Source organism: Mycteria americana, chromosome 5 (genome assembly GCF_035582795.1).
Source record: "Mycteria americana isolate JAX WOST 10 ecotype Jacksonville Zoo and Gardens chromosome 5, USCA_MyAme_1.0, whole genome shotgun sequence".
Taxonomy (NCBI): Eukaryota; Metazoa; Chordata; class Aves; order Ciconiiformes; family Ciconiidae; genus Mycteria; species Mycteria americana.
In genome coordinates, this window is record NC_134369.1 from 44,861,258 (window position 1) to 44,878,318 (window position 17,061).

General features: G+C 37.0%; 1 protein-coding gene across 4 annotated transcripts in view; it reads left to right on the forward strand.

Annotated features, from left to right (window-relative positions):
• The window catches only part of NPAS3 (neuronal PAS domain protein 3), a 629,144-nt gene that overhangs the window by 553,092 nt on the left and 58,991 nt on the right, over positions 1–17,061 (forward strand). For all 4 annotated transcript variants that reach the window (XM_075503122.1, XM_075503124.1, XM_075503123.1 and 1 more), the window contains one exon: positions 15,158–15,276. In XM_075503122.1, the coding sequence (XP_075359237.1) occupies positions 15,158–15,276 (119 nt within the window). The remainder of the gene's footprint in view (positions 1–15,157; positions 15,277–17,061) is intronic.

The window sequence follows — 17,061 nt, forward strand, 5'->3', positions numbered from 1 at the left end:
AGTGAACCATATAATGAGCTATGTCATGACTAAGCCAGTAAGAGAGTATAAAGAGAATGTGGGTCACTGTTGGTCTTATATCACCTTTTGGCTCTGAAAAGTAATTTCACATTACAAGTCATATTTTGCGATATATAAGAACTTACTTATGCAATATTTCATTAAAACTTGTTCATTTCCCTGTTACAATTTGTATTTTTTGTAGCAAGATACACACGTATTGTAGAATATATTTGCATGTAAGATTTATAGTCTTCCCTGATTACCTTATAACTGTCCATTAAAAATGTACCAGAATTAAATTAAAATTATGATATTTTTAATATACAGAATATAATCTGACAGCAAAACTCTTTGATTGCAATATATAACATGCTACATCTCTATTATAATTTCTTTGAAAACAGTCTGATTATTATTATTTTCTAGAAAGCCTTCATTCTTATGCAAGCTATGTAATAACAATCTTTTAACTTTAAAGATTAGCTGTAAAGATTGAGGAAATGGACTTCAGTATAGAGTCTTCATGACCAATCCCATAATGGTAATGGGCAAGCTTTGCAAGCTGCTTTCTGCCATGTAAGTAGTAGAGTGGGGAAAACAGAGAGAATATTTTGAATATGTAATGTGTATGCAGAAAGGCAGACATCTTAGGCCAGCTGGAGGATGGAGCTTCTCAGTTATGAAGAGATGTTGCACTTAAATGTTAAGTCCATTCAAGGACCTGTAATGACTTCATCTGAAAGTACTTGAATTTTTCAGTACTCAAAGAAGAGAACCACTGGCAAGAGGTTCACCACAGATCTCCTTGGCTTCAGAATTTAGTCCTACCTTAATACAAACCAGCTTTACATTGCTGTTTTTAACTTCTAGGGAAAGTGCATCAGAATGTTCCAATTCAAAGCCAGCAAATGAAGGAAAGAGAAGGTCAAGGAGTTGTGTATTCCTTATGGAGAGACTCCCTTTTTTTTCTGTGCTACTGATTACTTAGAAACCACTGGAGAATTTTAAACCTGGTGCTGGATGAGTAAACAAGAGAAGCATCTCCTGCCACAGATTTATATGGAAAAGGAATTTCTTAGGAACACAGGAATTCATATAATATATGAGTGAACATTGTCTATCTAGCCCGCTAGCTTGTCTTTTAGAGTAGCTGGTACCAAATATTTCCAAACCACATATAAAATCTATAGAATGGTAACTGTACCATATAAGTTGAAGCATGACATTTGATAGCTCATATAAATTCTATTATACATAGTGTAGCATGGTTATTCTTGTTAGCCTCATAGATATTTAGTCCTTCTTTTGAAATTCTTTTATATATATATATTGATTGTGAATTGCATAGATTACATGTTGTGGGGGAAAAATTATTTCTTTTTATCATTTTGTTTTTATCAGCTCAAAATGTGTTTTCCCTTCAATTTATTGGAAATCTCCTTGTCCTTATATTATCTTCTATGTATCATTCATTATTTTATGTACCTTTTGTCACATCACTTCTTATTTATCTGCTCTCAAAGCTAAATATTTATAATCTCATTAATCTCTCTTCAGATATCCTTCTACTAGAGTTTTTCTGTTTCCATTATTCTCTTTTTTAATAGCGGATGACCAGACCTGAACACAATACTCAGCGTAAAGCTCGGAGTATACCTTTACGTAACGGCATTGTAATATTTTCTTTATTAATTTTAGATTCATTTTTATTGTGTTCTAACATCTCATTTAACTTTTTAGTCATAATGGTCTCCATACAGAGCAGATGTTTTCACTGAGATATTTCCATTTCCTTTTATTGCCTAGTTATAGTTATTTAAAACTCCTCAATATACAGGAGTAGTTTCTTCGAAAGTGTGCTACATCTTGCACTTGTTAGCATGAAATTTCATCTGTCGCTCTGTTCGTCAATTGTCTGCTCTGATTGCTCTTTAGGTCCCTCTCATGTTCCTCCTGATCTTCTTTTGATGTAAATAGCTGCATTTTTAAGTCTTTCTACACTGATAGTCACTATTCAAGTGAAACACATAGCAGATGGGAAGTCTGCAGATGCTTTCCACTGATTTGCTTAGTTTAGGTATGCATTTAGCATGAACAGGTAAAATGTTGAAACTGTCCCATACTGTCCCATAAGAAGAAAGGCTAATAACCCAGGTAGGCCAAAACCAAAACCAGATTCCTATGCCTCACTCTTTCCCTCTTTTTCCCAGTACTGCATCTAAGGTAGGACACAGATACCTTCTGTGGAGAGGGAAGTTGTCTTTTATTTGTTCATAAAGATATGGTATTCTGTAAATTCTAATGCGAATGGAAATGTCCTAAATATTAGACAATAGAGGAAAATAAAATGCCGTAAAAAGACATAAAAACTCGAAGAGAAGAAAAAATGTAACCTGCTGGAAGTTAGTATCAGAGAGGGACAGGAGGCATTTGTGTAAACCATGAACCCAGGCACGATTCCTGGTTTTAGGCACAAAGTGAGAAATGTCAATGTAAAAGTATTTTATATACTTCTGTAAACACAACAGAATATGTAAAGATGGATATACTTATATATATGAACATGAAGTCAAAGGTCAGATCCAGCTCTGCTTAAGATTTACCAGTAGTATGGTATGTTTCTTTCTAATTCCCTTTCTTTAGTAGAAGCCGGTATTTTTTATTGGCTCGGCACTCTTGTAAAGCAACTAACCTTGTTAAAATACGTAATATTTTTATCTATTGGAAGGAATGCATATGAATATGCTTTTCAAATTTCAAATTGAAATCATCTGCAGTGGTACTCTTCAAGGACAGAAGGGTTAGCTGGCACACAGGTGGGAGAAGAGTTGCTCATTAGGGAAGGTTTGTTATATGGTAACGTATAATTAAGGTAATGGTCACAGCTTGTGTGACAGCAAACACTCTGGCAGTTGTTTGATTGCTGTCTGGGTCAGGAGATCAGCTCTTTCTACAAGATGTATCCACATTAGTGTGTTAGTGAACAGGTTAGAAAGCAAATTGCAGCTGCCTTTCTTAGGCATATTACTGTCGAGGCTCATTGTTTTGGGTTTTTTTACTGTACATCAGCAGTAATATGGCTTCTGAAGACTTCATGTGACAGGTTAGGCATTTTATCCTTTGAGTAAACAGTAATCATGGTGTGAAGAAAGTGGGGCATTGGAGATTTTTCCCATTCTTTGAGAATTCCATTCTTCCTTTTTAGTTTGCTCCAAGGGCTCTTTGGGGATACATATATTAAGCCCTTTAAATAGTTCATAATAAATCTTTGTCTCAGGCTGATTCTGACAGTTTTTTAAAGAGTCTTTTAAGAGAGAATCCTCAGTCATTTGTTAATCCGTGGGGTGATCTTCAGACTTGGAGGAAAAAGAAACAGTGCAAGCTCCAGAGTTGTGAAAATACAATGTAGAAAAATTTGAACTCAGAAAAACTCAGGAAATACTGTACCAGGGAAATTTCACCAATCATACCGTATTCTGCCTGTGTCTAAATGACCATTCTCCAAGTTACTCAGTTTGCAAACACTGGAGGTAGAAAAATGGGCTAACAAAAGGAAGAGCAATTATTATTGATCATCTTATTCCTATTATCTTGGTTTTGGCTTTATTTGGCTTAAAGCTTGAATTGAAGGAGCATTATGGGAAAAAGAAGTCATTGTTCCCATTGTTAAAATAAAGCAAATAAACAGAATTCCTTCTGTTAAGTGTTTACCATTCAAGCCTTGTGATAAATCTGCCAAAATACCTGCACTGTGGGCTGATTTTTAAAATGCTGTTTCCTGTGTGATATGACAGATTCTGATTGTGTCTGTCAAAAACCTTCTTAACTCCACAGTGCAAAATAAATAAATAAAGGGGAAAAATATAATAAAAGTAAGATGTCCAGTTCATTTGACATTTGTTTTCACCAAATAATTTGAGTGAGTTGTTTCCTAAGAATAATGCATGGCTGCAGCCCACTGCAGCTGCTGTTAGGTATTTGTTTACAGCAGCCTCGGGTCTGTCATTTTTGGAGCTACCTCTTCTCAACTGTCTTTGAATTTCAATGGCATAGTGCTTGTCATTATTTTAGGCTTTTTTGTAAATTCTGCATAAGCAAAGAAATCTATAAATGCTAACTTATCCGTATAAGAGCTCTCTCGGTGTATCTTAGGAATATTGTTGCCCTATTTTAATTTAATATGCTACCCTGAGGAGAAAATACTGTAACGGGAACAAGGAACTGGTACTAATAAGGGACAAAGCTATAGAGAAACCTGGGTAGTTGGGCTTCTTACCCCTTCTGCAGCCAGGAACGTGAGTGTTGGAGGTGAAGGCTGCTGCTGGAAGCGCTACCAACCGAGCCGTACATCCCAATAGCATCAGCTCCCTGCCGTGCCAGCCGTGCTAGCAAGTTCCTCAGCAGCAGCAGGATTAGCAGCCTGCCTGGTTCTGCCTAGCCTGGACCAGGTCAGGGAGTTTCTGCACGACAGATGAGAGGGGACAGTTGCACAGCGAATCTTGTGATGATGGAAACGTTAATAGCATTCTCAAATGAACTTGGATGCACAGTGCTGAGGACATAAGTATTGTCATGATTAAGTAGTAGTTCTATTCACAGGATATTTTTAAGTGTTACTTGTTTGGGGCAAGGGATGGGAAGGCCTCTATTGCTTAATTTTTCCCATTATTCTTTTTCTTTAAAAATAACAGTATTAGTCACGCTGTTTTTTGACATGGATAAGTAGATTCTGTCTGAGTATATGAAATTATGTTTTCTGACATTTTAAAAGTGTTGCTTGACTGTCTTCTGAACTGTGAAGCCATGCAGCTGGAGAAAGTAGTTCCTAAGGTACATTAGACCAGGACTTTCTACACATCCTGCAAAATCTGCAGCATTTCCCTATATCCCCCAAAGAATCTGCATATTGTCATGATGCTTAGCACCATACCTATTGCCACTGTCCAGTAATGAAGTTATCTGTGAGCCAAACATTAAACCCCATGGGGAAAACGTTCTTCTCACCAATTATATCCATTTTCCCTTGGCAACATATGGCTTTTAACTCCAACTCTTTTTTTTATTATTGAATTATTCCAAATTAGCTAAAAAGCTGTTTTATAAAGAAAATTATTTCTTGCCTTCCATACTTCAAAATATTTATAAAATACCAGTTTGCATTTGACACACCAATACACATCCAGATAAGGTTCAAACCTGGAAAAGGGAACAGTTTGGTAGAGCCCATATGACTGAAATCCAAAGAACAGAATGGAAACCCGTTTGCAGTTTTAAGTAGTTGTTCACTGTTAGTAAAGATGAACCCAGATACTTGCCGTATTTGAAAAAAATAAGAGGTCAAATGATGCCACGGTCTTACCACCCTTTTTTTCCATTTTCAGTGTGTGAACAGAAAGGGGTAGGTCAGATGGTCCTCTATGTTTATTGGTGCTAAACCAGTGAGCGTTCGCCATTAGTAATGATCAGTCTGTGTTTGCACATGTATGCTTGCTTGGTTTAAACGTATGCCCGGTAGCTGCGTACTTTTCTAGAAAGGTTATTCAGCAAGGTTACACAATTTGTGCAAAGTGATTTTTTGGCAGGATTCTATACACATTGATGTAGCAATCCAGTAGATACTAGCAACCAGTTACTGCCCCTTGGTTAGGCTGCATGGAAGATTCATGTATATAAAATAGTGTATTAAAGTAAACTTACAAAAGCAAAGAGCAATCATTGCAAATGTAATTTTTTCTTCCTCTTTGGGATTCTAATTTTAAAAGCATTAAAGAAGACAGCTGCTCATGCTGTGATATGCGCTAAACAGCCTGAAGGATGGAAAAAAATATATTTGTAGCTCATAATAACTATTGACCTTTCTGATATACAATGTTCTCTGTGTTAGCTATTCTGTTCTATCAACAGTGAAGATTGAACATGACTTTTTAATAGAAAACATGGGGTTTCAAGCTGCTTTCACAAAGGTGTTTATGTATTGTTATTTTGTATTGTAGTACAAAGACTAAGTCCCGATGCCCTTTGTCTGACATCATGTTTGTCATAAAAAAGCCCCACTGTTACTGACTGTTTTATATGAGGAATTGGCTCGTAACCATTTTATAGTCGTGATAAAAGCATTGCTCCACTAGATCCAGAACACAGGTATTGAAAATAGAATCCCCCAAATATCCCAGCAGCACAAAAGGTATTTTCTGAAGAAATAGATTCCTCAAGTGGCTATATTTATGGGGGTATTCCACTAAGATTTAAAACACTCACTTTTTGCATTCATACTGTTTGTTCCTTGGCATACGCAGGCTGCTGCATAATAGCTTTTGCTGGATGTCATCTGCTCTCAAAGACTATCTTTATGATACTCCGTTTTTTCTCTTGAACTTTCCTACTGCTTAGTTGCTGAGTACAGGAACATCCACTAGCAGCAGCTTGACTTTGACACTTGTTGTTTCCCCGGAGTGGGATCGTCCAAACATCGACTAAGCAGCATGAGGTAACTCGGCTGCTCTTCTTTCCCTCAGGGAAAAGCTTCACCAAAAAGCACCTCCCATTTGGCATATGAAAATCTGGGAAGCAACCTCTTTATTGTGCTTTTTAAGCCCAAGCAGGCTGGCAGTGTTAGGCAACATCAGAAGGGACTTTTTAATGTTTGTTGGGGGTTGTTTTATGCCATGTGCTGGGAAGGAACTTTAGTGGGCCATTATTGGCAGCTCTGAACCACAGTTATTTTCACAGCTATGCTCTGGAGTGTCAGTTAATGATTCACAAGTTACTAGGCAAAAGCAGAAAAGTAGCAAGAGAGAAAAAATACCTTCAGCTGATCCTTCTAGGGCATGAAAGAGGGGGAACAGCAGCAGCATTTAAGGCAGTTTTGTGCTGAAACAAAATGCTCAAAATTGTTTATAAGTTGCTCAGTAAGGATAACGATCATTTAAGTTGTGGAAACCAGCCACATCTCAAAGGAGATTTAGGGTGTAGTCCTGTATTCCTCACAGGCCCATAAAGCTCTCAGGAAATTCAGTGAAATTTTTACCCTTAAAACTAGTCAGGGTCCTTTTTTTCCTTTGCTGTTTCCTCATTTCCCAGTTTCTTTCCTCCGTATCCATTCCCTAACTGAGGACAGATGTGCTATTACGTGTGATCCTGTGCCCTCCTAACGTCAGGACCTTTCCTAGCCATTGGATGTATTCTGTTTCAAACTTTACCAGAATTGCCGCAACGCAAGTAAACAGTAAGGAAACGATACCACTGTGCTAATTTTCTTTGGGACTCTCACTGAACCTTGAAAATTTATAAGTGTTGCTGACCTCACATGAAACCAAGATGACAGGTCAGGTCAGATTCTTTATTCCCTTGCTTAAAATAAATTAACTTTCAATGTAAAAACGTAGAAGCAAGTTTGAGCTTCATATGCAGTATGGTTTATGTACCACTCACTCACTAGACCATAACAGCTCTTTGAGAGTTGTTCCGGTCTATTGGATGAATGTGGATACATTTGCGAGTGTTTAGATAATGGATTGAAGCCCAATAGACTGTAACATTTCCAAAGGCTTTTTCAGAGTTAAAGTTTCCTACCATGATTAGTTCTGTTAACAGCAAATCTTTATTATGTTGTTTTCAAACAGGCAAAAAAGCTCTGTGTATTTCATAGATCACTGACCTACCAAAATTTGTTGTAAAATCTGTCTTTCAACATTATAGGAGTAACAAAAATCTTATTCATAGCTTCATCCTGGCAACACTTTATTTATAGGTCTATCCTGGCACCTACCTCATTCTGTATTTTACCAGATATATAAAGAATTCTGTGGGATAAAGTTTACATGGGAAGTAAATTGCATATGTTGGGAATTAATAGCCTGATAAGACGTGTTTCTAGACTAGAAGAAGAAATAGAAGGAGGCGCAGAAGCAGAAGAAGAAGAAAGGAAGCTTTGAGAGGCATTAAATAAAGTAATACTTCCTAGTCCAATAAAGAGTAGTTCAGATTACTTTGGTTCCACAGGGATAATAGAACATTCAAAAATTTCTCTGTGTAATAATAGGGAAAGCCTGTCAATGAGTTTGTACTTTAGTTTGTCCTACATAACTACAGCCAGTACATGGGCCTAGTCTGGATTAAAAAACAGGGTAAACTCATTATTTGTAGCACTACAGGATAACTTTTCAAAGCATGGCTTATTGCTCTGCAGATGCAGTCTTGCATGTGCCCAAAATACTACAATGCACATAGTAGTGTTTGCATTTGTAAAACCTGCAAACTGAGCATTAACAATCACAGACAAATAAAGTTTGCACGTTAAAGTTGTGTTGTTTGTATATGTATGGTAGTTATGGGAAACTATAACTTATTTTGCCAGTAATTGCGTGCACAGTTTTGCTTACCCATTGGTAAAACAGCATTAAGCTCCTTTAGAGAATTCTGGCTTACTTTTGCCTGTGGTTAATATTAAGTCTGGTGTATTTTGGGGAATAACACGAGCACATTTCAAAACTGGTGTAATCACATACACCAGACTGAAGGCTGGCATGTGCAACCAAAGCCCTAAGCAACGGGCCACACAGGATGCTAGATATTATGAAATAATAATCAGGAACTTGATCCAAGTCTTTTCATAGTATTCCTACTTAGTTAAACAGGACCAGGCTCTAGTGGCTTAAGTTTCCCAAAGATAGGGAACGTGTGCTACTTGAGACACACCTGGCATCCATCAGCTGCTCCAGAAAGACTTGGGTCTTCTGGACGTCCTGTCTGAAACTGCCATTCCTGTACACATCTCAGACACTGTGGGGCAGCTCACAAGAAGGCTGTAGACCTACGTGTGGGCAACTGAATTAAGCCTTCGGTCACTTAGAATTCATCCCTGAAATGAAGGAACTGTTCTTAATGCATTTCTAATAGTTTGTCCCATTAAATTTTATATAGTTAAGCATGGGTTTTCACTACTTCCCTTGGAGGAAATTTTCAACAAATCGCTAAGTCAGGATTAACTATGCAAATTAAAAATATTAACTACACTGTGTTGTGGCCAAACAGTTCAAGTCAACAGATTCCTGTATAATATCCAAGTTCTTGTAAATCCACAGTGTATAAGGCAGATCAGATATTAAACAAGTTTCCCACTTTTCTGGCTGTTGTATCTAAATTCACTGCTACTTCACTGACTTGACTTTTGCCTGAATGCACATACTTTTATCACGTTAAAAAGATATGCTGTATATATCTGAGTTAGTCGCTTGTTCTCCCAGTTTCGAACATCTATGCTTAACAGTGTGCACCATCATGTGCACCATAGCCTAGTAATTACAGATTTTGATTATAAAAATAATCATATCTCTGTATGTAAAAATATATATAATATATAATTATTTAAATATTATGAAAAAATGTGAAATAAATATATATGTAAGGCTTCAATGTCAAATTAGTTGTAAAAAATTAAGGATTTTATATAATGGCAACCCACCTGAAACAATCTGAGATGCTAGCCCATCTCTTCAGTTGTTGGATCTGCAGGGATGAGAGAAAAAAAAAAGAAACCAACATTAAAAAGAACCAGCTTTCAACAGAAGTCTGATAGGGTTTAAAGTTTTTATGTCTTTGAGTTTCTAATAGGCTTATAGGTCATGAAAAGTGAATTGTCTTCATCTTGGAGGTAGAGTGACAAGAAAGAACAGTTTAATATCTTGTCTGAAAGCATTACCTAGCAATAAATTCCTCAGAGGAAGTCATCCTTCTTTCCATTTCTTTTGGAAGAGCTGCCCTGAGCCTTCCCCTTTACAGTGAGGCCTTGGCCAGAACCCAGCATTATTCCCCCCGTGTAAAGGAAAGAAGGGAACTAAGTCACCAAAATCCTGGGGTCCAATTCTTAACTTCTTCAGCTGTTTAGTAAATAACAAAACAGAAATTTTAGGAGTCTTACCAAGTTAGATACAAGTACCATGAATTTCAGATCCAAATCTGGTTATTCAGGAATTCAAGTTCCTGTTTATAACTGGGACAGCTTACAGAAAAAATATTATTCCTACAGCTCCTTTTAAAAATAGTGTTGCCTTGGAAGAATGAACTAGGCTCTTCTTTGCCACCCACAATGTTAACTAAATAGTTCAGATGGTCCTTGATTTTGCAAGATACTGAGCGCACCAGCGAGACCAAGAGAGCACCTATAGAAATTGCAAGCTCTGTGCTCATCGGCTGATCTCCAGGCAGGCTGCCCGTGTGCATAAATATGCCTAAGTGGTTCATCCAAAGAGTCCAAGAATCTTCAGCACCTTCCTAGGCCAAGCTTTAGCTTCCAGTACTTGCCCATGTTCAGCCTGCAATCAGACTGAACCCACTTCACGGAAAACTATGCATTTGCACAAGTGCTAAGTATAATTTCATAGTAACTTGCACTTATTGGAAATAAATTGTCTTAATTTGAAGCTTTTGAATTGTGTTTGCTGGGTTAGTAGTAAGACAAATCTCTCTTTTAGCTTGTAAAATGATCAAATTGGATCTGTAAGCTACTGAGAGAGGATTACCCTGGCAACAGTGCTTTTTTGAGAGTCATTTTTCTGATTAAAAACACACTTTAAGAGGCAATAATATGAGGAAAAACAGGACAGTTAACTACTCAAGGTTAAATTTTCCTAGAAAGTTTTTTAATGCCTGGTTACAGACAATAAACTGCACAGAAGAAATAGAAACATTTACAAAGATGCATCTAGTCCAACTGAAAATGATAGATTTATATTACCTAGTTATTCATCTGAACATAATGATTCTCAGTTGTCTATGCAAAGGGTTGTAAGACTTCAAGAAAATGTGGGAAGAGGTTTGCAAGTGTAGAAGAGAACATGAGAAGAGAGCTCCCTTTTTCTTACTATTTTGTATGTTCTCTTTGTTTCTCTTCTAAGAGCTGTATAGTTGGTGTTTGAGAATGTCTCTTAAAAGCTGTATAGACACCTGTTTTCAAGGAGGAGAAATGAAAGCCAGGTGAAAACTTCCTGAAATGCTACCAAATCCAGAATTTCCTGTATGTTAAACCGTAAGATTTTTTCCCACCAACCCCCTCAAATTCTTTGTTGGTGTTTGGTTTTCCCTCTGTAGCTTCTGGTCCTCCTAAAAATGAGAAGCCTATCTTTTATCTGGTTGGCATACAAAAATGCATTTTTCTCCTCTCAATTATTTTTAATGCATGTTGGTGAATATTTATTCAGGCTGCTTTGGCAGCATTTCGTTATTTAAGACATAAATCAAATTTGGAACTTCTTTTTTCCTGGGGGACAAATTGTTTTTCTGAATTTGAATGTGCTTGTGAATCAGTCATAGGGATAATACTTGCGCTATTGCTCTGTAATAGCAATTATTTGCATTGTTTTACATTGTTTTGCTCGATAGCATTAAGGTAGTCGGGCTGCACACAGATGCAGGGTACATCTGCAGATCACTGCAGGATCAGAGCCACGGACCTCAGTCCTCCAGTTACATGTACGTTTATCAGTACACATTCCACTAACATCAGAATTCTTCCAACAGGTAAAGTTAAGCAGTGCACGACTGGTCTGTGGGGTCTGGGCCCAAGATTATTCCCAAGGCAAAGCCCATTGAAGGATCAGAACTACAAGGCTTGTTCACAAAGAAATGCTTAGGAGGAGATAACTAAATAATTTTGGGAACTGGCCACTAGTTCATACTATCTCCTCATTTGCCTCTGTGGCTCTTAGTTAACGTTTTAACATTTATGATGCTTTCGTACGGGTACAGTGGGTTGCAGCTTCATGCCCTTTGAAATGGACAGTGCATTCCTTGTGCCCAGAAATCTCATCCTGCATTAGCAGCTTTGGGAGTGGAAAGGGAAGAGGCTGATTCCTTTAGCAGTATCTGCCGAAGATATTTAAGGACACACAAAGGCGAGTGCTTTCCCAACAGAGTACACAGTTATCTGTTTTGCAAAGACAATCCGGACTTACTTTTTATACTTCTAAGCCTGACAGTGTATAGTGCTTTCATTCACACGCAGTGAGCACTGACTTTTATCATATTATTAGCATTCTAAACTCACAGTTTTAGAGGTTTATAACTCAACAGTAGATTTAGACTCAGTAAATTCAGCCCAGGAGCACTATTTTTCAGTGTAAAAGACATCTTTAGTTACTACAGTATCAAGCAAAGGGGACCTTGCTTATTTCAAGCCTTTTTAAAGGTCTAAGATTACAAATTTAAAAAAAAAATCCTCTTGAAAAAATGAATTGCTGCAGAGTTTCATTCTGATGTTCCTTAGATTGCTAGCTCCCTTTGACATAATTGGAAAAAATTTGAAAAGGCTGAGTGATAGGCATTTAAAATCAACTCCTGAGAACTCATAATGGACCATATTCCATATATTCCTGTGCAAATCTCACTGACATCGGTGGATGCGTTCTGTACACATCCTATTTTTAAAATCCTGCATGCATAATCCCCGTTAGCATTGTTACAGTATCTACCGTGGGTGCGTGCAACTCTGAATGCAGATTCGTACTATCAGCGGTAATGGTTCTCTCCTGAGAGAAATTCAGAAAGCTGTTCATAAGCTGTTCTGGACTTTTAGGTAACTAATCCCATCTCACGCATACACTCTCAGGTACTTTTTGTTAAAGAAAATCAAACACTTCAGAATACATATTTATATGACAGACACTGTTCCAGTCTGTTGGATAAATTATATGCATTTTATAACATTCACTTACAGAGATGTGTAGGTTTGTACATATTATAGTAACAGCAAAATAATGTTAAGCTTATGATATAAGGTGGCATGAGCCCAAAAAATGTCAATGCCAAGTACACTGTACTACATGTCAGATGTTTTCCTTTCTTTCATAAAACTGTCTATGAAAGAGAAATTTTAATTTCAGTTGCTTGGGAAGAGTACATCTGTATTACAGCCTGATCATTTTTTGAGCGTGAGATATTGTGTGTTTAATTAACATTACTTCTGTGTGTTTAAGTAATTACCATTAGAACACATGAGGACATATTGTACTTATTGCCTGTGCTAGAGCATAATGTGCCGGACTACAACAACTACACTTGTTAAGCTGATTTTAGCGTTTCTTCACACAGCAGGAAGCACCCATGCTGTGGTTTCTTAATGTACTCTTTAACTACTGCACTGTAGAGTACTGTACAATAAAAATAATAATTAATTATAATCCTTGTCATACCACTATTGCTGCTATCCCAGTAACCCCGGTTGCTGTTTCAGGGTTCCACTATCCGGTACCCTGAAACACATACCTTTGCTTTCAGAGTTTTATTTCTTAGACAATATTGCTGAACAGAGCTGAATTTTTTGAGGACAGGTTTGTTGCATGGATTGTGATGGCTTCACATTTGTTCAGGTCTCCAAGGACCAGCACCAATAAATGTGAAAGAGACAACAGCAGAATGGCATACTTTCCCATTTCCACCAGGATGAAAAAGAATACTCTAAATTAAGTCTAACCTTAAATGTATAATCTGTCCTTGGGAGCAAAAAAAAAAAAGGATATAGCATCTTCAAGCTCTTGGCATCCCTTACGAGAAAAAATTGGTTCTAAGGGTCTCTGATCTTGTGTTTTAGTAAAATAGAACTGCACGGCTGACTGACAGTTCTGATCTAAAGCATTTACGTTTAAGTTTTGATCTCTCTGCTTTTGATTAAAACTAATGAGCTCATTTAATTCAAAATGGGAATCTCTGATAAGAGAAATAAGGTTGATGTGATTGGATTAGAGGGGCAAATTAAACTCTTAGAGCAGAAGTTTGTGCTTATATAGTGTATTAAAAAGCTGTTGGCGTATTATGGCGTGTTAGATGATGAGAAAAATTTCATAGTAATTCATATTTAATCAGAAGAAATGAAAGTACTAAATATAACATGGCTCTGCTTTTCCCTCGAGTGATAAAGAGCTGTACATTTAAAATGACATCGAATTCATGCTCTCTAAAACAAAAAAAATCTTGAGAGAGACACTAAAGAAAGGGGCACTGTTGTCAGTTATTTCATCACAATAGAGTTGAAATGTCACAAACACAAGACAACGTGACCACATTAAATCAAGGACAATTCAATATAATCCTTAGCTCACAAACAAGTTTTTGTGTTTCTGTTGACTGCATAACAAATGCTTTTTAAATACTTGAATACTTTCTACTAGTAGTTTGGTCGGTTCTCCAAAACAGTAGCAGAATAATTTCAAAATAACTTTTTTATTCAGTGTTAATTACTCATTGAAACTGAAAGTTAGTTAATCTCCAATAATGCTTGCTTATTGTAAGCTACTCCAGAATTTTCCCGTGAACAATATTTTGGGGAGAGGTTGGTTATCAGGGCTAAAAATAGCAATAATAAAAGTTGCGTAAAGAATATCTCAGTGCTGACTAGGGTTGTACCCACTATTTCAGCATGGTTTATACTAAGAGTATTTATTTACTATTTTAAGTGGTTGCAGTTGATGGAGTGAGAAGCAGAGGTGAGAGCTATAGTTTCAAGCAGGAAATATCTCTTCAATTGGACTACAAATACATTTCATTAGTGACCAATTCATCACCAATAATTAACAATGATGATGACAATAATAATAGTAATATCTGTCATTTGCTTGAGCATTTTTGCCTTCAGGCTGCTCAGATCTTTATTGATAATAATTAACTCTCAGTAACGGGGAAACCAAGGCACTCAAAACCAGCAGTGACTCACCCTAGGTGTCACTGCAAGCGAGGAGTGGAGACTAGGGAATAAAAGTCTGCAGAATTTGCAGCCTCTTTCAGCATACAGAATTGCTTCCTCAGTGAGACTTTGCCTTTCACAAAATACTGAAGAACTCCCCAGTTTTTAAAACAATGCCATACCCTAACAAAAATAACTCCAGTTGTAACAGCATTGTGCAAGAAAGAGTTAATGAGACAAATCTCTGTTAAAAATTCTATGGGAAAAATAACTTGAAAATGAGACTTACTGAGTATACATATATTTTTCAAATTTTTTTTGCTAAGTAAACATTTTCTAAACGAGGTAAATTGATTACAACACTCTTAGCATCCATCAGTCATTTATTTTTAGTGAGTTCAAGGATTGCACCTGAAAAATAGCTTAGAGGGGATGTATAAAATCTAAATTATGTGTATATGTATTTTTTCTATTCCCTAGTGGAATCTACAAGCCCCAGTTTACTAACCACTGACAACACTCTAGAGCGCTCTTTTTTCATCCGAATGAAATCTACGCTGACCAAGCGAGGAGTGCACATCAAATCGTCGGGATATAAGGTAAGGGTTGCACTGTAGCATGAAATATTGACATCTTTAAATTATGTTCATTCATGTTCCAGGACACATTAATAGACAGAGAAAGGAGCTATTTCACATTTGCATATGTTTCATTCCTTTTGTTAAAGAATCATTAATACAATGTTTACAGCCTGAGGTTTGGCTTTGATACTACACCTCCATTAAATTGATCATTATTACAATAAACACTGATGATAACAGCATGATAGCCTTCAAAAGAGCAACACTTTCAGAGTAAAGGTATATTTTACTGAAGAAGGTGAGTCACAGTAACATCACTTTTCCCATAGTGGAAAATTACTGCTCATGTTGTTAGACCGTTAGTCGTCTTTGGTTATGCTTTTCCCAGAGAGGTAGGATTTCTTCATGCAGACAGTATGCTAGACCTATTTAATTTCACTGCCGTTCTGGCTGAAGGAAACAACAAGCCACAACGAGTACTTTTCCACCATTTTTCTTTCATTGTCTGTCTGAGGGGCATCTGCTGCTGGGGATCATATTTGCTGGATTTCAGACTCTTTTAAGATATGAAAGTCTCTTGTTCCTTATCAGCAGTAATCTCATTTTTCTTGAGTCATATATCGCTCATAGTGCCTGTAGCTATCAGTGGCTTTGCAGTATACTAAAACTAGAAGGAATAGCACATTTTTAACATTGTCAACTTGTAGAATGAAATATGTCATCCATTAAGTATTATACAAGATAAAAGGGTGGTGCAAGAAAGTAAGTCTGAGAATGTGTGTGTATTTAAAGAACTTGCCTGTCAATGTTCATTTAAAAACTTTCACAAGCATTTTTTTCAGTTTTCAGAGGAAGATTTAGAGGAGCTTTGAAGTAAAATTCCCCAAGTCACTTTTCCCAAAAAATTCTCTGTGAATATAGCATCGAGGTAGTCTACCTGAGCAGTAAAAATCTGGTAGAAACGTCTTCTTTGCAAGCAAATGACTGGGAGTCCTTCTGTTGGATGGTTTCTGGGTCAAGATGATTAAAGTAGTCGCTAATGGAAGTTTAGGTCCAAATCAGTGGTTTCTTAAGGCACCACAAGTTTTGGTCTGTGTACTGCTTAATTATCAACACCTGAAAGAATGCACTCAATACTTGTTCATGCTGACTGGTTTACAAGTCTCAGAAGCTGTCAAGACCAGGAAGCGTACTGGCAGTCTCAGGAGGAGGAAGGCGAATGAACGAATGAATGAATGGGCAGGTCATTGAAGGTATACTAATTTTCATGATTAGGCACGGTCCATCCAGGCTCGGCCGAAGTTAGATCGGCAGAGAATTTGTTTTGCTAGGTATTTTTGCTGCAATAGTAATAGGAAAAAATAGGTAATTCATCGTGGATTTTGTAGTCTGACGTTTTTTGCCAGATGTAGGTGAGAACAAAGGGAAGACATGTGCGTGACTTTGTCATTCTCTCTTCTTGGACTCCTGGCAATCTAATGTTAGTCCAGCACCAGAATAGGACACATCTAGAATGGGCTGGCTTCACAAGGTGGGTTTTTTACTCATTACAATACAGTTTTTGAAATTCACAGTAGACCCTTTAGTCAAAAGAAAGACACAGTAATGTCTATCATATAAATACAATTTCATTTCTCTTTTAGACCTGCTGATGCCTCATGGAAACACTGAAGACCATAACTGAGATGTCACAGGTAGAGCAGAATGAATTTTGAAAGATCAGATATCGTTTTCTAGCCAGCTTTTCCTAGACACAAAGAATGGATAAAAAGAAAAAGTATGATAGTTGCCAAAACTGTCTGT